The following is a 24,818-nucleotide window of genomic DNA, read 5'->3' on the forward strand; positions in this document are numbered from 1 at the left end:
AAGCTTCCAGAGCGGAACAGCACAGGGCCACCATCCTGGACAGGAGGAGATGAAACGGGGGGACCCTGGGCAGGGAGGACCCTGGGCACGGGGAGGGGACCCTGGGCAGGGAGGACAGTGGGCACAGGAGGACCCTGGACATGGGGGGGGGCCTGGGCAGTGGGGCCCTGGGCAGGTGCCCCGGCTTCTCCCCACCCGCAGTCTCCTGACTCTTCAATGTTGGGTCCCAGGGGACCCCCTGCTTGTCCAAGGGGATGAGCCATAAGCCCCAGCTTCTCCTTGGGGCAGGAGCCCAGGGGACGCTGGTCAGGGCTCCCGCAACACGCAGGAGCAGCCGAGGCCGGCCAGAGGGCCCCTCTCGCTCTTCACCACACGCCCAGCCAGTTTCTCCCCAACACCCCGGCTGGAAGGGAGGGAGCCGGGTCCTGGGTGGACGTCGGCGCCTTGGGCCCAGGCACGGTCTCTGTCCCCGCACTCCAAGGCCTCTCGGAGGGTCATTCTGGGGAACGACCCACCCTGCGTCCTGCGTCTCAGACTCAGGAGTCCGCGATGCAAACTGACCCCTGCGTCCACTCTTCCCTGGCCCAGACCTCACTCTCTCCCACCGGCTGCTCGCACCTGTCCCGGAGCACGGCCTGCTTGCGGCCCAGCCTTTGCGTGGCGGTCTGGAGGGCGGCCCAGCCCACGTGTGGAGGCCCAGCCCACGTGTGGAGGCCCAGCCCACGTGTGGAGGCCCAGCCCCGCGTGTAGTGGCCCAGCCCAGGGGTGGAGGCACAGCCCGCATGTGGAAGCCCAGCCCCACATGTGGAGGCCCAGCCCCGCGTGTGGAGGCCCAGCCCCGCGTGTAGTGGCCCAGCCCCGCGTGTAGTGGCCCAGCCTGCGTGTGGAGGCCCAGCCCGCGTGTAGTGGCCCAGCCCCGCGTGTAGTGGCCCAGCCTGCGTGTGGAGGCCCAGCCCGCGTGTGGAGGCCCAGCCCGCGTGTAGTGGCCCAGCCCCGCGTGTAGTGGCCCAGCCCCGTGTGTGGAGGCCCAGCCCAGGGGTGGAGGCCCAGCCCGCGTGTGGAGGCCCAGCCCACGTGTGGAGGCCCAGCCCACGTGTGGAGGCCCAGCCCACGGGTGGAGGCCCAGCCCACGGGTGGAGGCCCAGCCCCGCGTGTGGCGTGGGCCGAGGCAGCCCTGGGCAGGCGTCCTCTGGCTGCCCTGAGGGTGGCGGGGGGAGGCAGCCCACACAGGCCTGTGCACTTGCCGGCCCCAGCCGTGCCGTGGGCCACGCGGGGTGGACGCGGGTCGTCTGCCGGCAGAGAAGACGGGACAGCCGCCTCGGAGGCAGTTTCCCCGGGGCCGGCCGTTCCCCGCTGCCTACAGGCGGGGCTGCCCCGAAGCACCTCCCTGGCACAGGCCGGCGGCCGGCCCCCAAGCCTGCAGGGTGCTTGCGGGCGAGTGGGCATGAAGCAGCCCAGACTGCCGGGGCCCTGCAGGCGGGGCTGCCCGTCCAGATGCCAGTCGGTCGGGCCCACAGCGTTTGCAAAGCGCCTTCTGGACGCCCGTGGGATTGTGGACAGGCGACCCCACAGCCCGGCGGGCTGCTCTGGTGCACTGTGCTCTCCCGGGAGCATGCAGGGGAGGACGCGGCCCCGCCCCGGCCGTGCCACAGGAAGGGGGCGTGGCCAGCCCTGGGGCCTGCACAGGAAACTGTGACACTTCCTCAGTCCCCAGGCCCCACGGAGCACGTGGACGCGCCTTCCCGCTGTGTGGGGACGGCCATGGGGCCCATCTGCACCTGAGCACTGGCAGCCCTGCAGCCCCCTGGGGAGAGCGCGGCTCCCCCCTGCAGCCACCTGGGGTGCCAGGAAACAGGCCCCAGGCCCACAGCACAGAGCCGCTCTCAGCACACACACAAAACCCAGCCTTCTTCCAAGCACACGTGGACACGCATGCATACACATGCACACATGTGTGCAGGATACACATGTATGTGTGCACACCTATTCACAAGTAGGTGTACACGTAGATGCAAACAGACACACATATTACATATACATGCATGCAGGCGTGTTTACATGCACATTACACACACACATGTGGATCTGTGCTTACACATGCAGGCATATATGTTAAATATGCACATGCGTGCAGAAGCATGTTTACATGCCCACATGGACGCAAACATGTACACACGGGAGCATGCACACACATGCACACACACCCTTCACAGGCTACGTCCCCCCTGCCGGTGTGGGGCTGAGACGCGCTTTGCACACAGCACACAGGACTGCCCGGGCCCCAGCCCCACCAGACTCCCACCAGCTCCCGCCCCAGGGCCAGCTCCCGCCCCCCCAGCCCTGAGTCCCCAGCCCTGGGGGCAGCCCCACCAGCCCACCCGACGCTGGCTCCCGCGTCCCGGGAAGCCCCTCTCGGCCGAGGAGCAGCTGCACCTGCAGGGCAGGGAGGCTGCAGCCCGGCAAAGCCCTCGGAGGAGACCAGGCCGGAGGGCGAGGGCGGGCGGGCGGCCCGAGCAGGACAGCCCCCGTGGGCCGGGCCGGGGGTCTCTCCAGCACGCAGACCCCCGCGGGCTGAGGCAGCACGAAAGCAAGAAGGGCTGTTTGGTCCCACCGGGGGACCCCAGCCTGCTCAGCAGCCCCGTGGACGCTGGCCTGGCCCCTCCAGGAAGGGGGCTCTGGAGGCGTGGCCGCAGCCGCCCCACTCGCCCCTGGGGTGCAGAGCCTGCGAGCCAGGGGGCCCCCAGGACCCGCGTCGGCAGAGCCCGGCGGAGCCGTGCAGAGGAGAAGTGAAACCCGGCTGCGAGCTGGCAAGCCGGCGGCGGCCATGAGGACGGGCACAGCTGCGCTCCTGCTGTGCGCCTGGCTGTGGGCCCCGGGCCGCGGGGGAGCCTGGCCCACACACACGGCCTGCAGCAGGGGGGACCTGCAGATACTCTACCAGAGCTGCGGTAGGTGCCGGCTGGCAGGGTGCTGGGTGCAGGGTGCTGGGTGCTGGGTGCCGGGTGTTGGGTGCTGGGCCTGCAGGCCCAAGTCCATTGAGGAGCCCGAGGGTCCCCAGGGCAGTGGGGTTTGGGTGTGGAGTGGCCGTGGCCGTGGGCGCGGGCGGCCCCCATCAGGGAAAGGCCCCCAGAGCCCTCTCTGCGCCCCCCCGACCACGCCCCACCCCCCCCCGGCTGCCAGGGACGGCCACGTCCAGGAGGACGTTTCTCCTCAGTCCTTCCTCTTCCTTCCCAGGCTGCCTTAGCACGCCCATACCCCACGGGAAGGACACACGAGCCCCAGAAGTGCCTGTGGGGGCCTCCTCCCTGCCCTGTCCTGTTCCCGTGGGGGACCCGTCCCACGGGCTCCAAGTCTGACACCGTCACCTGATTTAAGACCTTCATGTCACTGGGCGAGGGGCCAGCTCCACGCAGGGGTGGATGGTGCTGACACGGGGCCTGGGAGGTCAGCCCTGTCCGGAGTGGGTGCGGGGAGGGTTGGTGCTGTCTCAGTGGGGCGCGGGGCCCGTCCTCCGGCCCGTGCCAGGCTCCATTCTCGGCCGGGGGCTTCTCCCAGCTCTGTGCTCGGGGACGGCTCCCTCCGTGCTGGGGACACGCGGGGCGGCCCCACCAGAGGGTGTGCGGCCAACACAGAGACGACCAAGGAACGTGCCCTGAAGCATTTGCCGCCTGACTTCAGAGAGCTGCCCCCTCGGGTCAGTTCCAAAGCCAGGCCTAGGGTCGTGTCTTCCCGAGCGAAAGAGCGTCTGGGAAACACACGGCAGAACCAGAACAGTTGAGCAGAGACTACGCGGCTGACTCGGAGGAGGGCTCTCCGCACCTACTCCGACATAAAGCCACTGCCCCCCGGGTGCTTCTGGAGCAGGACGGCCAATTTAGAACCAAAAATGGATGAATAAGAATGGAAGGTTAAAAAATAAAAACTCCCACATGAATCTGCCGTTGCTCTGAGCAAGTGCTCTTCCTCCCGGGTTCTCTAACGGAGACGGTCCCGTGCTCTGCTGCGGTCAGAGGAACACCGTCACCACGCCCAGGAAGCAAGGCGGCACATACCCGCACGCTTCTGAGCTGGCCCTTAGCACAGGGAGCAGAACCGCGGCTGGGGGTGGAGGGAACCTGGATGCGGTGGTTCCCCACCGTCTGCCCCACTGGGGAAACGTGGGGGTGGAGCCCGGGCTGCAGGGGAGACAGCCCAGCCGCCCTGGGACAGGCAGAAGCTCGCTGGGGTGCATGCACTCACACCTCCCGGGCGCCTTCTCCACAAACCGGGCGCTCCTGTGGCCAGGGCCCGAGTCCCTCCCCCGAGCGAGCGGCTCCAGTGGGGCGGGGCCCCGTGGCTGCGGCCTGCCTGCGGGCACACACTCAGCTGGACCCGCCGTGTGCAGAGCGGGGACTGCTGGGCCCGGAGCCAGGCCCACAGCCGTTCTCCAAGCTCCTCTGTTCCTGGGCCGCTCTTGGCCCCCAAGGCCCACCGCCCCGGAGAGAGGGGCTGCTTTGCTATCGAGAGCCTCGGAGAGGAGCTGGGGCCCCTCACACGCCCGGACACGTCTCTGGGCGGTGCCCAGCTCCCGCCCCAGGCGGCGGGCGCCATCCTTCCTCCTCTTCCCAGACACTCCCGGGTCACCCGCGCACTCTGACCCCACCAATGAGGAGGAAGTCGTGGTCAGCTCGCACCAACCTCCGGGTCAGAGGTGGCCACAGTGACCTCAGTGGACAGTTCCGGGGCCAGGTCTTTCCCGCCCCGAGTTGGCCCCCGGAGCGTCATGCAGCCCGGGCTGAGTGAGGTCCGAGTGTAGGCTCCCGTCTGCTGACCCGCTCAGCTGAGGGGAGGGCGGGAAGGCCCAGCTGGGCGGCCCTGCCTCTGCCCTGCCCTGCCCTCAGCCTCCGGGGACACACGGAGCTCGGTGGCAGTAAGTGCTCCGTGCACGGCGGGAAGGCACTGCTTGCTCTGAGTCTTCTAGGACTAATTAAGTCAAGCACAAATTCCCACGGGAGAGTCATAAAAAGAATTCTGACACTACCCAGACTACAGCCACACACCCGCGAAGGAAGGGAGAGTGGCATCAGCCGGGAAGCACGCGGAGACGCTCAGCCACCTGCTCACAGCTTGGCGAGCAGGCGAAGGTGGGCGTGCTCTGGAAACCGGCTGGGCTCCGTCTGCAGCGAGCACTCAGACTGAGAACCCAAGACTAGCCTGCAGAAGCACAGAACCCAGCAAAGACTCTCAGAAAGGGGCTGGCCGGAGACCTGAGGGAAAACGGGCCCAAAGCCCCGAGATGCCAGTCGGGGCGAGTGAAGACTCGGCCGGTGCCTGGGAAGGAGGGAGGGGGACCAGCTCGGCCCTCCCGGGAGCAGCCCACCAGGCGGCAAACGGAGACCAGGCTGCACCGGGCTGATGAGGGGCCGGCCCGGAGGACCCTCAGCCTAGCCTCGTCCCGCCGGGTCAGGAAGAGGCCCTCCCAGCCACTGGCAGGCTAGAGCCAAACAGGGTCTCGGGGGCTGTGGCCAGCGGCCGGAACCCCTGCAGCCGCCCTGGGGCCAAGCTCGGGGTCCAGGGGAGCAAGAAGACAGCTGGCCCGTCGGTGCTGGAAGCCGCATCCCTGCACGCCCCCTGCTCAGGGCAGATCCCCCGGGAGGGAGGAACTGGGAGCAGGGCTCACTGGGAGCCGGGGGAGGCCCTGCCCCACGGATGACGCAGACAAGTGTGGGAGGGCAGGCGGCAAGGACAGGCCGGGGAGCACCAGGGACGGGCCGGGGGAGCACCAAGGAGGGGCCGGGGAGCACCAGGGAGGGGGTCCTTGTTCTTCTTGGGTAAAGATGGTTAGCGTCCCGAGTGAGAACACCAGTACCTGTGTGTCGGACCGCATGGTGAATACAACCCACACTGCAACCCTGGACTTGTGGCATGTTGAACTGGACACTGACAGAGGCCGAGAGGGTGACTCTGACGTCAGGAAGTGCTTCTGTGGCCGCAGTAATGGATAGCTAGTACGGAGAGAGACAGAGACAGAGGGACAGAGTGAGAGCGAGAGCGAGCGGGAGAGAGCTGGAAAAGTTCGACAGTGAGTTTGGTTCAAGTATTCATGTTAAAAAAATCTTGAGGGGGGGCTGGAGCGATAGCACAGCGGTGGGGGGGCGTTTGCCTTGCATGTGGCCGACCCGGGTTCGATTCCCAGCACCCCATAGGGTCCCCTGAGCACTGCCAGGGGTGGTTCCTGAGTGCAGAGCCAGGAATGACCCCTGTGCATCGCCGGGTGTGACCCAAAAAGAAAAAAAAAATCTGCAAGGTAGAGGGGGCCGGAACCACAGTGCAGCAGGGAGGGCACTTGCCTTGCACGCGTCTGACCTGAGTTTGACTCCCAACACCCCACACGGTTCCCCAGGCACCGCCAGGAGTGACTCCTGAGCAGAGGCAGGGCCGGGAGTGTGCCCTGAGCACCACCACTCCCCCCGAAACCCCTCCAGGGTACTAGAAACCTAGAAAGTGGGTGTATAACTGCTGAACTCGTGTTTAAACGTAACACTGCAAGGAAGGCGAGAGGTGAACAGAGAGGGAGGAAGGGCGGGAAGGTCGGGACGGGGAGAAGAAAATCTGGAGAGGAGACAGGCCTTGATCTGCCCGAGCTGCCGTGCAGAGGAGACGAGTAAGCTGAAGCCCGGAAGACGCCTCGTGGGAACTCGGTTCCTCTCTTTCCTCCCAGCTGCTGCAGCTGTGGTGACGGGGTCTCCACGCCAGGCTCACGTCTGCTCATGTGAGGAGACACCCTCGCACCTGCTCGCGCGGGGCTGGAGCACCTCACACGTGGCCCCAGGGCCGCTCTCCGGGCCGTCACGGCGGTGCCCGCGGCTGCTGGGTGCTGGCACTGCGCACTCCCGTGGGGCGCAGCCTGGCCCCCTGCAGAGCCACCGGAGCTTGGCACATGTGGGAGGCAACAGGCCAAGTTCAGGCCCGCGTGCTCTCGGTCTTCTGTGTGGCCACACCCGGCGGAGCTCAGGACTCACTCCTGGTGGGGCTCCTGGGGTCCCTCAGAGGTGCTGAGGGTCAAACCCGGGTCAGCGCGTGCCGTGGAAGTTTCCAGCACTCCGGCCACCCAGGACCCCGGGCTGAGTTCCAGGCACCTGCTCTTTCGGTCTTTCAGGGGGAAACGTCCCTCACAGGTTCTGCAGAGAACCTCGGGTTCGACTGCCTCACAGTGGGACTGTCCCCTCTGACACAACAAACAGGGCGGGCGGCCCCCACACTTCCACCCTGCACCGCCGGAAGGGCCCGGCCAGCAGGGTGAGGTGAGAGACAGGACAGACGTGACAGGCAAGAGGCACGCTGCGGTCACACCCGATCGAAAGACCATCCATGGAGTTAGTGACTTGGTGACTCGGTACATCACTCCTGCCTCGGCGCCTGGTGGGCTAGTCCCGGTGGGTTCTGTGCCGGCGCCTGTGTGAGCAGACTTCGCACCTTCTCTGTTCCCTGGAGATTTGGTTGCCTCCAGGGGCTGCCAGACTCTGCGGGATTCTCCCCATCTCCCCTGGAGAGGGCTGCCCCCTCGGGGTCCGGCCAGGCTAGCCGCAGCACCGGGCGGGCAGAGGGTGCAAACCTGACCGCCCGTCTCCTTGGCAGATCCTTTCCAAGACTTTGGCTTTTCGGTGGACCAGTGCTCCAGACAACTAGCGTCCAATCCCAAAATTCGATTCGGACTCATTCTGAGTAAGTAAAGGCTGGGGGCGGGACAGCGGCCTCACAGGAGCCCTGGGTGGACCCCGGGGCCGTGCCCCTGGAGCCAGCGCCATCGTCTTCCTTTCCTCCTCCGGGGAGCACCCAGGACGAGCACAGCCCTGGCTTCAGGCTGCGGTTTCTTCCAGGGAGATTCCAGGCACTCTTACGGCGGCACCAGGCCCTCCAGCCAGTTTGCCCAGCAAAAGGCGAGCACTTTGCGCCTAAGCGGCGAGTCTTCCCAGGACAGAGCTGCCTTGCAGTTCCCGCAGTGGCAAACTAGTCTAGCGCCAACCCAGGGCCTGTGCATTCACAGGATTTCGTTTCCCCAAAAGCTCGTGTCGGCTCTGAAGGCTGGACAAGAGCAGCGGCTTCCTCCGGTCTGCTCCGACCCAGGGACGGGGAGTGAGGGCCGCCCGCCGCCCGCCTCCTGGTGGACCCGCGGCAGCGGCTGGCGTCTCCTCCTCAGTGCAGTCCCAGCCACAGGGCCGGACACTGCTCGGACTTGGTCGAGCAGAACACGGGGCGTTCCCGGGGCTCTGGAGAGAGAGCAGGAGAGGCGGGAGGGAGGGAGGGAGGCCCACCCCACGCGGCCCAGGAGGGTGGGCTGTCACGGGCTCTCAGAGGGCAGAGCAGGCCCCTCTGTGCAGCTCGACCAGTGTCCTGCCCCCGGCTGCAGGAGAGGACATCCGGAAGCTGCTCCTGGAGCTGGCGCTCTTCTCCAAGGGGACGCCCATGTTCAACTTCTCCTACCCCATCTGCGAGGAGGACCAGCCCAAGTTCTCCTTCTGCGGGCGAAGGAAGGGGGGTAAGTGGCCTGTGGGCCTGGCAGCGGCCCCGCCTGACATGCCAAGGGCCACACCCCTCCCTCCCCCCTCCTCCTCCCTCCTTCCCTCCTCCTCCCTCCTTCCTTCCCTCCCTCCCTCCCTCCTCCTCCCTCCCTCCTTCCCTCCCTCCCTCCTTCCTTCTTCCTCCCTCCTCTCTCCTTCCTTCCATCCCTCCTTCCCTCCTCCCTTCCTCCCTTCCATCCCTCCTCCGTCCCTCCTCCCTCCTTCCTTCCACTCTCCCTCCTTCCTTCCATCCCTCCTTCCTCCCGCCCTCCCTCCTTCCTTCCCTTCCGCCCTCCCTCCGTCCTCCCGCCCTCCCTCCTCCCTTCCATCCTCCCTCCTTCCTTCCCTTCCGCCCTCCCTCCCTCCTTCCTCCCTTCCGCCCTCCCTCCTTCCTCCCACCCTCCCTCCTTCCTTCCCTTCTGCCCTCCCTCCTTCCTCCCGCCCTCCCTCCTCCCTTCCATCCTCCCTCCTTCCTTCCCTTCCGCCCTCCCTCCCTCCTTCCTCCCTTCCGCCCTCCCTCCTTCCTCCCGCCCTCCCTCCTTCCTTCCCTTCCACCCTCCCTCCGTCCTCCCGCCCTCCCTCCTTCCTTCCTTTCTGCCCTCCCTCCTTCCTTCCCTTCTGCCCTCCCTCCTTCCTCCCGCCCTCCCTCCTCCCTTCCATCCTCCCTCCTTCCTTCCCTTCCGCCCTCCCTCCCTCCTTCCTCCCTTCCGCCCTCCCTCCGTCCTCCCGCCCTCCCTCCTTCCTTCCCTTCTGCCCTCCCTCCTTCCTCCCGCCCTCCCTCCTCCCTTCCATCCTCCCTCCTTCCTTCCCTTCCGCCCTCCCTCCTTCCCTCCCGTCCTCCCTCCCTTCCCTCCTCCACCCACCCTTTCTCCTTCCCGCCCCTCCCTCCTTTCTCTCCCTCCCTCCCTCCCTCCCCCTTCTCCTCCTTCGCTCCTCTCTTCTCCCCTCCTCCCACCCCTCCCTGAGCACCCCCGGGACGCCTCTCAGCTGAGGATACACAGGATCCCCCTGCCCAACGTCACTTCCGACCGCTCTGTCACTTCCTGCCCGCCACGCCAACGTCACTTCCGCCCGACGTCACTTCCGGCGGGCGCTGCTCGGCTGTTGGGAGCCGTCTCGGCGCCTCGTCTCCGCGCCGGCTGACGCGGCGTCGCCTCTCTGTGTCCCCTCAGAGCAGATCTACTATGCCGGGACTCTCGAACTCCCCCAGTTCCAGGTCCCCCAGGTGAGTGGCCCACGGCCCTGCGCCTGCCTGCGCGACCCCCAACCGCCCGGCCTCAGAGCGCCCTTCTCGAACCTTCGAGAACCCTGGCACCCGCTCAGGCCCCGCCCGCCATGGCCCCGCCCAGTCCTGGCCACGCCCCCGCCCAGTCCCGGTCATGCCCACTACTGGCCCCGCCCTCACCCCACCCTGGCTCTACCCTCACCTGATACTGGCCACGCCCACTCCCCCACCCCACCCTAGCCACGCCCTCGCCCCATCCTGGTCCCACCCTAGCTTGATACTGGCCACGCCCACTCCCCCTCCCGCTCCCACCCTCACCCGACCCCCCCCCCCACCCGACACTGGTCACGACGCCCACTGCCCCGCCCTCACCCTGGCCATGCGCCCGCCCCATCCTGGTCCCACCCTCACCTGATACTGGCCACACCCACTGCCCCACCTCACCCGACCCTGGCCACGCCCCCGCCCCATCCTGGCTCTACCCTCACCTGATATTGGCCACGCCTCCTGCCCCACCCTCACCCCACCCTAGCCACGCCCTCGCCCCATCCTGGTCCCACCCTAGCTTGATACTGGCCACGCCCACTCCCCCGCTCCCACCCTCACCCGACCCCTCCACCCGACACTGGTCACGCCCACTGCCCCGCCCTCACCCTGGCCACGTGCTCGCCCCATCCTGGTCCCACCCTCACCTGATACTGGCCACACCCACTGCCCCACCTCACCCGACCCTGGCCACGCCCCCGCCCCATCCTGGCTCTACCCTCACCTGATACTGGCCACACCCACTGCCCAACCCCACCCGACACTGGCCACGCCCTTGCCCGACCCTGGTCACGCCCTCGCCCCATCCTGGTCCCACCCTCGCCTGATACTGGCCACACCCACTGCCCCGCCCTCACCCGACCCTGGCCACGCCCGCTGCCCCGCCCTCACCCTTCCAGGCCCTTCTGGAACCTTCTGGGCAGCAGAGGACTTTGTGACCTGCTCCTAAGGACAGACTCCCCCCCTCTGTCCAGGTCCGCGTCCGACTTCCTGCCCGTCTTCTCCAGCCCCCTTGGAGAGGGACTCGCAGGGGCGGAGGGCAGCGTCCTCCCTCCCCGCCGGGCTTTCCGGGGCCGCCCCCGACCGGCCGCCTCCCTGCTTGTCCTGGGTGCGAGCCTGGGCCAGCGTGGACGCTCCCTTCCGGGCGGAGGGTCGCGCGTGTCCCCAGAGGGCCGGGCCGCGTGGGTGCTTCCCCGTCCTGGGTGTGGCGAACCTCCGTGCGGGCGGGGGCCTGTCCCCCCCAGCTCTCCCCGCGGGGTTCGGCCGTGTCCCTGCAGGCCCCCGCCCAGGCCTCTTGCTCCCGGCCCTAGGCCCCCGCCCCCCGCGCCCCCAGCCGCCCGTGGCCGTGACGTCACCCCTCCTCCCGCAGGGCGAATACCAAGTGCTGCTGCAGGTGTCCGGCGAGCACCGCGCCCCCGTGGCCTGCGCCAACGCCACCGTCCTCGCGCTCTGAGTCCGCCGCGGCCCCGTCCCCTCCGCACCGCGCCCGCGCCCGCGCCGAGATGGCCCGGCTGCGCCTGCTGGCCGCGTCCCGGGGCCCCGGGCTGCGCAGCGAGACCCCGCCCTGCAGATGAGGCCCGAGGACCGAGAGGAAGACAGCGGCCCGGGGGCGCCTCCCTCCCCGCCCCGCCCGAATAAAGGCCTCCGCGGCGTGCCCGCGCCCCGGCCCGCGTGTCCTCTGTCCTCCCCGCGCAGCCTGGGAGCAGCCCACACGTGGACTCAGGGCCGCGGAGGGCCTGTCGCGCCTGTCTGCTCCCCGGGCACCGCCGGCAGCTGTGCCCAGTCCGGGAGGCCAGGGGCAGGCTGGCACGGCCTGGGAACAGGGTCCTCCCCCGATGCGCACGTGGGGCCCGGCTGCAGGGGGGCGTGTGCACGGGACAAGGGGGCTGCTGGTGGGTGGGGCGGAAAGTGAACCCTGCGGTGTCCTGGGGGCCACGCGACTTACCTGCACCCCCATGGAGGGGGCACTCGTGTCACGCCCCCGCCTCCCGGGCGGCAGCCTCACCTGCGTGCCCCGTGGAGACTCCACTGGCGAAGGGGCCATCCCTGGCCTCCCGCCCTGCCCCACTGCTGGGAGCAGGGTTGGCCCAGCTGCGGGGGAGCTTGCGTCTGGTGGGAGAGCTGTGGGCCCCGGGCCCCCTGCACCTGCTGACCCTCACGTGCCTGTCCTGTGCTCAGGTGCGCCCCTGACTGATGGGTGCACACGGGGGCACACAGGGGTCACCGCAGGAGATCCCACTAGACCCGTGGGCTTCTCCCTTTGTTTCCCAAGTCGTGGGTCCTGGTGGCTGGAGCAGAGGGGTCACCGCACCCGCGAGAGCCCTACTAGCCGCCAGCCTCGCCGCTCCTGTCTGCACACCACAGACCAGGGTCCGAGCACCACACACATGTGCGAGAGCCACAGACCAGTGTGGGAGACACACACACACACACACACACACACGTGAGCCCCACCCCCGTGCTGGAGCACAGCCACGTGCACAGGCCCAGCTTGGGAGGCTGTGTGTCCCCCCCCAGCCAGGCAGGGACACAGGGGACCCCCGAGCCCCACCAGGAGGGGCCCCACACCATTGGGAGGGGCAGGAGATGGCAGCGGGCTAGCACGGGCCTTCACGCCTGGCCCCCGGCCCGCCCGGGCACGAGGCGGGCGCAGAGCAGGGAGCACCGGGCAGTTTGGCGGGCCCAGTTCCCAGCTTCAGCAGACGCTCATCGGAGGCAGGGGGGCCCTGGGCAGCCCCTCGGCGTCCGCCGTCGCACAGACCCGCTCACGCTCGATCCTGAAGCCTCGGTGCTCCGCAAAGGCGAGCCCGGCCCGGCCCCGCCCTCCCAGCGCTTTGTTCTGGGAGCGCGGCAGGAAGGGCTCCTTATCTGGGCCGCGCAGAGGCCCCTCGCAGAGACTGTCCGAGGGGAAGGAAGGAAGCGGGGTTCCCGAGCAGGCCAGCACGCCGCGCCTGCTCGCCCAGCCCAACCCACATGTGCTCCCGCGAGGGGGGCACGAGAGGCACTGGCTCTGTCCCTGGCATGACATGAGGAACGGGCCCTGAGCACTGCCAGATGAGCACTTCTGAGTGGGAGGCTCGGGGAGCTGTTCTCAGCATCCTGTGTGTCGGGACGCTGGGCGTGCTCCCAGCCACACGGAGGGCCTGACAGGAGGCCGGGAGAGGAGCGGGGGCGCCCAGGAAGGGCCCGGTTTCCAGCGGGAGGATAGAAGGTTCCAGAAAGGCAGGTGACACGTCCTCCCGGAGCCCTCCCTGGGCCGTGCCCGGCCTGCTCCTGTCTAGGGTCAAGCCTGCGTTTCCTGGACGCTCTTGCCGGCCCAGACGTCCTTCCCCAGTGCCCGGGGCTGGAGGGTCCCGGCAGCAGTCGGGCGGTCACCAGCCTCGCCCACTAAGTGGATATGGGCTGTTTCCTGCCGTGTGGAGCCCCCCGAAGCCCACGGGCCCACGAGGTGTCTCAGGTTTAGGCTCTCATTCCGGCTGAAAGCTCGGCAGCCTGCTGGAGGCGGTGTCTGAAACGCGTGTGTCCAGAGCGGTGGTGGTGCTCGGCTGGCCCCTGCTCTGTCCTGAGTCTGGAGTCTCTGCCTGGGCAGATGCGTGCCAGGCGGGGTGGGCCCGGGGCTCACGGGCCGGGGGGCCTCTCCTGGGCCCCTTGGCTGCAGCCACTTCCAGCCGCCTGCAGACAGTCATTCCCAGGACCAGGTCAGGGGACCCGGGAGGACAGGGCCCAGCTCCGGCTGGAGGGTCCCCGCAGTGCTCCTGCACCCGGCAGCGGGGGGGTCTGGCCCTCACGGCGTCAGGAGTGACTCGCGTGTGCCCCCCGCCCCCGGAAGGTCCCGCAGAGCCTGGGCCTGGCGTCCCGCCCGCGTCCAGGCCGGGCAGCTGCCTGTGGAGAGGCAGGAGGGGCCGGAGTCAGCCCAGACCCGCGTCCAGGGCCCGGGCCCTCCCCACCTCCCTGAGACAGCGGCTCCCCTCGCCTCCGGCCGGCCGTCAACAGCCCCCCCCCCTCCGCCGCCCCTGGGCTCACCCGCTGGTTCAGGGCTCCCGACGGAGCCTTCCGGAATGTCCTCAGGAAACAGCCCCACCGCCAGCCCCGCGGTGCCACACCCACCCCTGCTCCGTCCTGCAGATGCTGCCCCGACTTCCCGGTCACTTCCGACAGGAAGATCCCCCTGGAGTGGGGGCCTCAGACTCCCGCAGGCCCCTCCCTGGGGCCGGGCTCTGCGCCCCCTCCCTCGGGCGTCCCAGCTTAGGGGCTGAGACAGGGCGGGCTCCTGGGCCCAGCGGCCGGGCTCCCGGGGCCGCCCAGCAGGGGGCAGCCGCGGCCAGCGAGAGGCGCCCAAACAAGCTGACCTGGTCCTGCAGATGCAGTGTCTGTGCTGCGGGCGGCAGCCGGCCCATCAGTTTCCCCAAAGTGCAGTGTGGGCGGGCCACTCCCCCCATGCACACGCACACGCACACGTGCACACAGGCACACGGCTCCCTCAGCAGAGGGGACAGGGCAGCCCCACCCGCCAGCCCAGGAAGGCCTGGCCTGGGGCCCCGTGAGCGGGTGGGTGCCTGCGTAGGCGCCCCTGGCAGGCCGGGGTGGGGGGGGACCCCGACCACGCTGCCCTCGCACAGCTCAGAGAACAGGTGTGGAGGGGACCCCGGGGTGGGGGGGGCCTCCTGCCCTTCCTCACGGGCCAGCAGGGGCCAGCCTGGCTGGGGGCCAGGTTTGCTCACCAGGACGCAGGCAGGCCAGCGAGCACAGGGCGGGAGCTCCAGGCTGGACGGCGGTGGGTGGACGGGCTGAGGGTGGACGGGCTGAGGGTGGACGGGCTGTGGGTGGATGGGCTGAGGGTGGACGGGCTGTGGGTGGATGGGCTGTGGGTGGACAGCTGAGGGTGGACGGGCTGAGGGTGGACGGGCTGTGGGTGGATGGGCTGAGGGTGGACGGGCTGTGGGTGGATGGGCTGTGGGTGGACAGCTGAGGGTGGACGGGCTGAGGGTGGACGGCTGAGGGTGGACGGCTGAGGGTGGACGGGCTGAGGGTGGAGAGCTGAGGGTGGACGGGCTGAGGGTGGACGGGCTGTGGGTGGACGGCTGAGGGTGGACGGGCTGAGGGTGGAGAGCTGAGGGTGGACGGGCTGAGGGTGGACGGGCTGTGGGTGGACGGCTGTGGGTGGATGGGCTGTGGGTGGACGGCTGAGGGTGGACGGCTGAGGGTGGGCGGGCTGAGGGTGGAGAGCTGAGGGTGGACGGGCTGTGGGTGGACGGGCTGAGGGTGGACGGGCTGAGGGTGGACAGCTGTGGGTGGACGGGCTGAGGGTGGACGGGCTGAGGGTGGACGGGCTGAGGGTGGACGGCTGTGGGTGGACGGGCTGAGGGTGGACGGCTGTGGGTGGATGGGCTGTGGGTGGACGGCTGAGGGTGGACGGCTGTGGGTGGACGGGCTGAGGGTGGACGGCTGTGTGTGGTAGACAGTCTTGCTGGAATCTAGCTGGCCTTCTCACCGTCGCTGGATTCCCACAGCAGGTTTGTTCCCTGGCCTGCCTGCAGGCAGCCCCCAGGGGACGCCTGGGCTGGTGACCACAGGCTCAGCACTGCCCCCACCCTCCAGGCCGCGGGCCCAGGAGCTAAAGACCAGCCCCAGACAGGAAGGAGGTGGCAGGCGGCCCCGAGCCAGCAAAGGGGCAGAGCAGGGCAGCCCTGGTCCCGTCCCCCACACAGGCCCGCTGCCCCCTCTCCCCCACCTGGGCCCCAGAGACGGAGGGGCCCGAGGGAACGAGAAGGGTCCAGTGCTCCCTCCTGGTGCTCCCTCTGGCGTCCACGGCCCCTGCCCCGGCCCCTCTGCCCTCGGGCCTGGCACGGGCAGGTTTGTGGGCAGAGTGGAAGTGCTGGGTGGGCAGGGCTGCGGGGGTGGCCCTTGGCAGGAGACACCAGCTGCAACCCCCACCTGCCCCTTTCCAGGGAACACCAGGCAGACAAGCGGGCGCGGGGCAGGCACTGCGGGCCCTTCCCTCCCGGGGTGCTGCGTGGACACACGGGGCCGCACCCAGCCCGCGGTGAGCCCATCTCCAGCCCTGCCCGGAGGGACAGGCACAGGTGCCCGAGGCCTTGCTCCGGGCCCAGGCCCCCGCGGGACCAGCACTGCGGCTGCACGAGGAGCCCAGCCGAGGACACGGGCAGGCCGTGTGCGTCAGGGACACGGAGGGCAGGGCCGACAGGAGCGGCCGCCCGGGACAGGTGGGCCTCGGCCCGCTGGGCACTGCCACCAGGGCACGCAGAGGCCAGGGAAAGACTCTCCCGCGGGCCTCAGAGCGCACACAGCGGGCGGCCCCAGGCGTGGCAGCCCCAGCCCCGTGTCTGTGCACACGGGCCGGCTCTGGGCAGGGGGCGGCACTTCCCGGACAGCACACCCAGCATCCCGGTGTCCGGTGGACAGAGGCTCCGGGCAGATTCCAGCTGGAGACTCGGGCTGGGCCGCAGGGGACGAAGGGCTGCAGATGAGCCAGCCCGGGGGCAGCCGGCCGGAGCAGCCGGGCACTGGGACTCAGGGACGAGCCCGGCCAGGAAGCTGCGCGTCCAGCAGAGGGAGGGCGGTGCCAGCACAGGACTCCCGGCTGCCCGCCTGAGGCCCCGGGAGTGTCCTGACCCCACCCCCGTGTGAACACTCTGGGGCTGGGGCCCGCCCCCCTTCGTGGCTTCTCGTGACGTCGCCGTCCCCAGCCGGCCGCAGGAGGCCGAGGGGCACAGGGTCAGCGGGGACACGGCTGTGCATCCCCCGCCCTGCCAGCCCCCAGCGAGGGGAGCTCGGGTACCCCGGGGCCGTCCACACCGCCAGAGGCTAGAGCAGGGGCCGCAGACAGGCAGCGGCCCCGGGGCCACACAGGGCGGGCTGGGAGAAGGAGCCGACCAGCCCCGGGGACACTGTCTAGCACCCGGGCTTGGGGCGGGGGTTCCAGGACACACGTGCAGCCCAGGCCGAGGGCAGTGGGCCGGTTCCGGGGCCTGCAGAGCCCCTGCACCTGGAATCCTGACCTGCTGACCCAGGCCCAGCCCCGCTGCCGACTCTGGACGGGACTGGGCCCAAATTGGGATGTGAACCTGTATGTGTGTGTGTGTGTGTGAGCGTATGAGTGTGTGAGTGTATGTGTGTGAGCGTATGGGTGTGAGTGTGTATGGGTGTGTGAGTGTATGGGTGTGAGTGTATGGGTGTGTGGGCATATGGGTGTGTGAGTGGATGGGTGTGTGAGTGCATGTGTGTGAGTGGGTATGTGAGTGTATGTGTGTGACTGTATGGGTATGTGAGTGTATATGTGTGAGTGTGTGTATATGGGTGTGAGTGTATTGGTGTGTGAATGGGTGTGTGCGCATATGGGTGTGTGAGTGTATGGGGATGTGTGTATGTGTGTGAGTGTATGGGGGGTGTATGTGTGAGTGTATGGGGGGTGTATGTGTGAGTGGGGATGTGTGTATGTGTGAGTGTATGGGGATGTGTGTATGTGTGTGAGTGTATGGGGATGTGTGTATGTGTGTGAGTGTATGGGGATGTGTGTATGTGTGTGAGTGTATGGGGATGTGTGTATGGGGGGGTGTATGTGTGAGTGTATGGGTGTGTGAATGTGGGTGTGGGTGTGTGAGTGGCCTGTGTGTGAACATGAGTGTGAGTGCGTTTATGTGCGTGTGTGTGCATGTGTGTGCGAGTTTCTGTGCACGTGTGTGCGAGCAGTACACCCACCTGCAGGCTCACTCCCCGGGGCCCTGAGCCCATCGTGTCCGCTGACGGCTCCCGGGTGCCCTCTGTCTCGCCCGCGTCCACTCTGCCCGTCCGTCTGTGACTCTCCCCAGAGCCCGTGGGGTCCGTGTGTGCGCCGGGGAGCCTGCCGCCTCCCCGCCCAGAGAGAGCCGAACCCAGCCCGGCGCCCGCCGCGTTGCCCACGGGCCTCTGGTCCCGCACCCGCGCCCTTACTTCAGCCTCTCAGCAGGGCCCTGCACCCCCACACACCCGGGAGATGGGCAGGACCCTGGGGCCCCCGTAGGCGGGGGTGCCACCCTCCTGCCTCCCACCTGGCTAGTGGAGCTGGTCGGGACACAGCAGACGTGAGGGTCAGCAGGGGGTGAGGGGCAGAGGGACGGGCGCCGGGACCTCCCCGAGGACCTCGCCTGACATGCACAGGCCCGCGGCCACACCAGCAGCCCCGCTCGCTTGGGTGCCCAGTCCCGGGAAGCACAGGGAAGGGTGGGTGTCCCTGGGCTCCTCCCTCGGCCTCCCGGCCCCAGGTGGACACCGGCTCCGCGCGCAGCCGTGGACTCTGGCCGGGGCTGAGTCCGGGCCTCTGCCTTACCAAACATTAACCCCTGAGCCACGTCCGGGCGAGGGTCTGCTCCGCGGGCCTCGGGGTCTCCTGGGGCCTGCGAGGGAGGGGGGGCCCTCGCCGGCGTCGGCAGGGAGGCAGGGCGGCCAGGAGAGGGCAGCAGGGTCCCGCCAGCGCCGCCACCCCCACCCGCGAGATGCTGCCTCAGCGAAACGCAGAGGGCGGGGCGCCCCTCCCTGCACCCCGCCCCCAGCCTGAGCCGCCTCGGGCGGGAGCCGCCTTGGCACCCTCAGCCGCTCTGGAGGACAGAGAGGACCAGGATGCCCGGGAGAGGGGGCGGGGCGGGGCCCAGAGGAAGGAGGAAGCGGGGCCTCTGCTGAGACCGTTGGTGCCCCGCCAGCCACAGAACCCGGCGCCCCTCCCCCGCCCCTCCATCGCAGCCCTTCTCGCCTCTGCCCCCCGCAGGGCGCCCCTGCCCACTCCGCAGCCTTCACCTGCACGGCCTGCCTGAGCCCCCAGGGGCCACTCCCCGTCTCCCCAGTCCAGACCCCGCAGGGGGGCCACAGGCGGGACCCCCGAGGGGCGAGGGGGCAGGGCAGGGTCACCCCGAGTCGGGGCAGGTCCCTTCGCCTCCCTCCTCCCTCCTCGTCCAATCCCACGGCTGCAAGGGACGGGGACCAGGACACGGGCTGGGGACGAGCTAAATATAGCCCCCAGCTCACGCGCCGGAGCCCGAGTGCCTGGAAGGGGCAGCGCCCGGGGAGAGGCCAGTTCCTGCCCACCCGTCCACCAACACGCAGGGCGCGGACACGGGGCGCCGGTCTCTCCCACGGCCAGCACCCAGGGGGAGGGGCAGACTCAGCACCTCGGGTGCTCGGGAACCCGGCCCAGCACGAGCTGAGAGTCGGCCCAAGGGCCAAGGCCAAGAAGGCGTGTGAGGGCCGGGGCAGCCCGTGGACAGGCGGCCACTCTGAAGCTGGGGCGGGAGGGTCCGCGCGGCTGCTGCTCTGAGCACAGCCTGCTGGGCAGGAAGCCGGAGCCCACCTCCGCCCCCACCTTCGGCAGGGCACCGTCCCCCCACTGCCCGCGTCTGAATCACCCCATAACCTTTGACCAGGTCTGTGTTCCGTTCAGACAGGTGCTGCCTGAGCAAGCCCCGCCCCCACGCACACACACATGCGCACACATGTGAATACACGCATGCACGCACGCACACACTCACGCGCTGCTGAGCAGGCCGGCAGGTGTCACATTCCCGGCGGTGTGAGGCCAGGCCACGGGGCGTCCTCTCCTGAGACACACCTTCCCTCTCCCGCCCCGTAGCCTCCACGCTCACGTGGGATCAGGACACAGAAAGGCTTCGGGCAAAGTGTGTGGGGGAAGCAAAGAAGAGGCAGAAGCCGGAGGGGAGAGGGCCAGGAAGGAAGCCTAGTGGGCAGCACAGGGCTGCTGGCGGGGGCAGGGAGGGGGGCACTTTGGGGAGCAGACGGAACCATGCACGGGCACTGGAGGAGTCGCTGTGGAGATGGACAGACGCCTCTCAGGATGAGGAGCAGCCCGGCCAAGCCACCTGGCCAGGGCTGTCCTAGGGCCCGCCGGGGAAGCCACGGGGACGGGCCCTGGCCAGGACACACGGGCCGCCGGGCACTGGCAGGCACCCTGTCTCCAGCGCCTGGTCCGGGACGCTGGCCCACAGCCCTCGCCAGCCCCTCCTGTTAACGGACAGTCGCTCTTAAAGCGCCACCTTCCCCGCAGAGACCCTCTGGCTGCACACCAGGCCGGGCCGGCGGGCGACGCTCGAGCCTGCGGGGAGACCCCGAGCGCCACGGCCCCAGAGCCCACACTCCGGGCCTGGAGAGAGACGGGGAGAGAGGCGAGCGTGTGCGAGGGGCCGTGGCTTCCCGGCTGCTCTGCCCCCCCAGGCACAGCACCTCCAAGGGGCAGCCGCCCGCCAGCAGCAGCCTGAGGAGGGGCCGGAGAGGTCAGGGGTCGGGAGTGGTGACCACAGCTGCGTGGTTCGAGGTTGGGGCTTCTGGGCAGACCCGGCCCCGGGTCTACGTCACAGGGAAGTAAGTTGTCCCCAGAGGACTGTTTTGTTTGTTTTTTTGGGGGGTCACGCCCAGCGATGCACAGGGTTTACTCCTGGTTCTACACTCAGGAATTACTCCTGGCGGTGCTCAGGGGACCATATGGGATGCTGGGATTCGAACCCGGGTCGGCCGCGTGCAAGGCAAACATACTACCTGCTGTGCTATTGCTCCAGCCCCCCCCAGAGGACTGTTGATCAGGTGATGGTCAGCCCGTCAGAGCGGCCCCCTCGGCCTCCTGTTTTGGGGGTGGGGAGTATCGGGGAGAGGCCTGGGCCTGCCCACCTGCCTGGCCTTGACCAGCCACCTCCTTCCTGCCCCCCGAGGGAAGGCCTGAGGGGCTGCCAAGAAACACCCCCCACTCAGCTCCAGGCCCGTGTCCCCACCAAGGCCCTGGGGTGACCTGCCTCATGCTCCCCACGGGCTCCAGCACCCCACCCTCCCTTGGGTGTCTCTCCCAGGGAATGAGGCCAGACCCCGGGTGGCACTCAGGACAGCCGCCTGCGCTGCCCCCAGATCCGTGCACTGGGGGATGCCATACCACACACACACACACACACGTACACACACAAATATATACACATGCATACACATATACACACGTGCACACATGCCACGTGCACACATGTGCGTACACACATGAAAACATGCATGCTCACATGTGCATGCACACATGCGTGCACACATGCACACGCAGACCTGTCTAGTACATCTGATTACAGCCAGTCTGATTTCTCTTCATTTGTGTTCGGGGTTACGGTTGGCTACAGTGTTCGAATCTGGATGCTTCTCTTACACGGATGGCAGTGGAGAGGCTCTGACACGTGGAGTACATACATGCATTTTCCCAACAGGAGTGCACAGACATGCTCACCATGGGTCCAGGGTCCGTCAGAAGCAAGGTTGGGCCGGCACCGGGTCAAGGAAGTGGAGTTCCCGAGCGCGCGAGGAAGCAGCCGGGTGCAGGAGCCCCTGCTGAGCCTCGGGGGGGGTGGGGGGGGTCTCTGACCTGCGGAAACGCTTCTCCTTGCGGCCTGTTAGGACCAAGCCCAGGGCCACTGGGCGCTGCCCTGCTCGGGGCACCCTCGCCAGCTGCCTCCCCGGGTCCTCCCGCCGCTCGCTGCCTTGTGAGAGGCGGTGGAGGTGCGGGGCGCGGCCAGGGTTCGGGGAGGGTGGGCGGCAGGAGGAGGGGCAGCGTCCTGGCATGCCCCAGGGCCTCTGGGCAGAAGCGCGGCCACACACCAGCTTCCCGGGAGCCCGCCCTGACCTTCTGCTGTGGTTCCTTCTTATTTATTTTTTAATCCCTTGCAAATTAAGGCAGAGACAAACGTTTTCAAAAGTCAATGTTTCTCTGTTTACAAAACCACGGACGCCGCCTCTCGGGGCGGAGGCTCCGCCCAGTGCCGGCCGCCCCTCGGAGGCTGCGCGTGTGCCCGGCCCGTCTCAGGACCCTCGAGGCCGGAGCAGCTGACGCCACGGCCGCGTGTCCGTTGTGCTGCCCAGTCGACGCTCCCCAGGGTCCTCCCGCCCCCACGAGCAGCGCTGGGCTCACGAGACTCGGGGACACGGCGCCGGGAGGGGCTTTTCCAGGACGCGCCTCCCCGGCTGTCGCCCGGTGTTGGGTGTCCAGCGGAGGCTGGAAATAGAGCTGAGGGCCCAGAGGCTTTGCTAGGCTCCGTGGGGGAGGGCAGCGACTCTGCCTCCTGCGCCCACCTGCTGCCTCCACAGCATGTGTGCGAGGGGCACTCACACGTGCATGAATGTACATGTGCTCACATGTGTACAGGTGTGTGTGTGACATGCATCAGGTCTGTGCACATGATTGTTTCTGTGTGCATGTGTACACGTGCGCATTTGTCATGTCGGTGTGCACATGTATACTGTTTCTATGCACACGTATGCGCACATACACGCAAACACGCATGTATACACGTGCACATGCATGTGTGTGTTTGTGCATGTGTTTTCTGTGTGCATATACTTATGCCATATCTGTATGTGCACACGTGTCTCCTGTCTCTGTGTCATGTGGTGTATGTACATGTATGTCATGTGCCATGTCTGTGTGTGCACGTGTGTTGTATACGCATGTGTGCACATGTAGCTTGTGTTTGTGTTATGCACACACTTGTCATGTCTGTGCACGCGTGCTGTGCATGTGTCTTTGCATGTGTCCTGGGTGATGAGTTGCTTTTGCAGGGGGAGCACAGGAGAGCCTGGAGAGCACCGTGTGTCTGAAACTCTCAGGTAGGGGGCGGGCTCAGCCTCTGTGCTCACGGGCTCCGAGCAGCTCCTCCCTCGGCCGTTCCTGCCACCCTCACACCCGGCCCTAAGTCTCTGCCCTCTACCCACCTCCTCCTCCACGCCACTGGCTGGCGCAAGACCAGGTCTGACCTTCCCTGGGGCCTGGGCCCAGGGGGTCCTTGGCAGCGGGGCTGCAGGGAGCTAGAGCACCGCACGTGAGCGGGACGTGGTGGGCAGACCCCTCGGGCGGGGCCGAGAGCAGCAGCAGGGGCGGGGGCGGGAGGGGGGTGTCAGAGGGGCAGGAGCAGGCAAGACGGGTCTCCAGCTGCAGCCGTGCTCCCTCTCCTCACACAGAGGGGTCACACGCGTGTACTGGCATGTGTAGGAACATGAGCGTGTGGATACACACAAGGCTGCGCTCACATGTATCTTACATATTGCACTCACCTGTCTGTACACGTGTCACTAACCTGCACTCACGTCTGTACATGGCACCCATCTGTATGCACATGTGCGTCCATGTTTTGCTAGCTTACATGCACATGTGTACATATGTCATTCATCTGTGTGCACACGTGTGTACGTGTTGCTCACCTCCTCACATGTTCCTCCACATACATGCGCCTGTGTCCCTGTCGGTGTGACCCCCAAGGGGCAGGGATCTGGGGCTCAGGCCAACTCCAGTTCCTGGAGGGGCGGGGCTCGCCCCTGCCCTCCCGGTGTGAAGCAGCAGGTGTGCGGCCGCAGGTGGCTGCTTTCTCGGCAGGTTGGCACATTCCTCGCCCAGGGCTCTGGGAAAGCGTTCAGACCCCGGCTGGCGCCCGGCAGGCCCCGGCACGCCGCCTCCCACTCCTCCTCCCCTCCCCTCGCTGCTGCTGCTGGGTGGGAAGTCAGGAGGTGAGAGGGGAGGGGAGGGGCGAGGGCGGCGCAGGGGGGGCTGGCTTGTTTACACAGCTTTCTGCTGGCTCTGCAGTTGCCGTGGCGACCAGCGGGGTCAGTTTCTGGAAGGAAAGGAAGTTCCTTGGGGGTGTAGCTTTCCAGCTGCAAACAAAAGGCCCCTCCCCAGAAGCAGCCCGGCCAGCCCGGGCAGCTGCACCCAGGGGAGAGACGGGCCCAGGGAGGCCGCGGGACCCCGGCCCCACCCTGGAAATCCCCACAGACTGGACGCAGCGGGACAGTGTGGCCCCCCGTGAGGCCCCCCCAGGACAGGAGGAGCGGGGCCAGCACCCCGGCCAGTGGGCAGGGAGGCGCGTGCCTTCGCGGGGCCCGGGGTCCCCGGGTGCTCTCAGGACCCCCCAGCCTCACCTCCATTCGGCTGCGGCTGCTGCCTCAGGAGGCCACAGTGTGTCATGTGTCATCAGTGGTCTGATGGTCTCAGAGCACAGCACAGGGGACACGGCTGACCCATGTGCCACAGGCCGCAGCAGGGATGAACACACACACGCACATACACGCAAACACGCATGCATACACGTGCACACACGCACGTGCACACGCACATACACGCAAACACGCATGTATACACGTGCACACAGACGTGCACATGCAGACTCACGCACACATGTACACGCACATGCAGACACACGCAAACACAGGCACGCAGCCAGCTCAGGGAGCCGGAGGGACGGCACCCGGTGCCGGGCTGCTGTGTGGCTGAGCCGCGCCTCCCCCAGCCGTCCGCTCTGCGCACCAGAACCCTCACAGCTGCCGGGGATCATCCGGCTGATCCCTGCCAGAGGCAGACGCCACCCCTGCCCCTGCCCGACTCGCCCTCCCCCACTGCACTCAGGCCGGGGGTCCCAGAGCCCACAGGGCCCGGCTCAGCACCCAGGGCAGGGGCAGCTGGAGCCGGTTTCACACGCACTCGCAATAGTCACACGCACTCTCACACACACACACATATCCCATCACACATTCACGTTCCTCAGACTCACACACATACACACGCACACAGTCACACACATCACACTCACACACGCACACACTCAGTCACACACATCACACACACACATACACCCACACACTCAGTCACACATCACACACATACACGCACACACTCAGTCACATACACTCACACTCACATGCCCCCAGCCACACTCACGCTCTCAGTCACACTCACAATTCCATCACTCCTCAGACACACACTCACACATACACTCACATATGCTCTCACCCCGTCACACATACTCTGTCGCACACACACTCCCATGCTGGATCACACACTCTCACACCCTGAGTCTCACACACATTCACACATTACACAACCTCACAGGCTCGCACGCTCTCACACCCTCAAGCACACACCCTCACCTGCCTAGGAATTCACACTCACACGTGCACACCCTCCCTCGCTCGTCCACTCGCTCACACTCAGAAAGGAA

At 67.7% G+C, this 24,818-nt stretch overlaps 1 protein-coding gene across 1 annotated transcript; it reads left to right on the forward strand.

The window, feature by feature from the left end:
• Positions 1-2,774: 2,774 nt before the first annotated feature.
• LY86 (lymphocyte antigen 86) lies at positions 2,775-11,458 on the forward strand. The gene is made up of 5 exons (XM_055128146.1): positions 2,775-2,948; positions 7,618-7,704; positions 8,390-8,518; positions 9,713-9,765; positions 11,180-11,458. Exons 1-5 carry the CDS (start codon positions 2,825-2,827, stop codon positions 11,261-11,263), a joined length of 477 nt encoding a protein of 158 aa, XP_054984121.1. The 5' UTR covers positions 2,775-2,824; the 3' UTR covers positions 11,264-11,458.
• Positions 11,459-24,818: the final 13,360 nt, after the last annotated feature.

Source organism: Sorex araneus, chromosome 2 (genome assembly GCF_027595985.1).
Source record: "Sorex araneus isolate mSorAra2 chromosome 2, mSorAra2.pri, whole genome shotgun sequence".
Lineage (NCBI taxonomy): Eukaryota > Metazoa > Chordata > Mammalia > Eulipotyphla > Soricidae > Sorex > Sorex araneus.

What these genes read in the sequence shown, in the direction of transcription:
- LY86 (XM_055128146.1), top strand. Translation starts at nt 2,825, where the DNA reads ATGAGGACGGGCACAGCTGCGCTCCTGCTGTGCGCCTGGCTGTGGGCC. An exon ending in GATACTCTACCAGAGCTGCG is followed by an intron (nt 2,949 to 7,617) that starts GTAGGTGCCGGC and finishes TCTCCTTGGCAG; the next exon opens with ATCCTTTCCAAGACTTTGGC. An exon ending in CTGCGGGCGAAGGAAGGGGG is followed by an intron (nt 8,519 to 9,712) that starts GTAAGTGGCCTG and finishes GTGTCCCCTCAG; the next exon opens with AGCAGATCTACTATGCCGGG.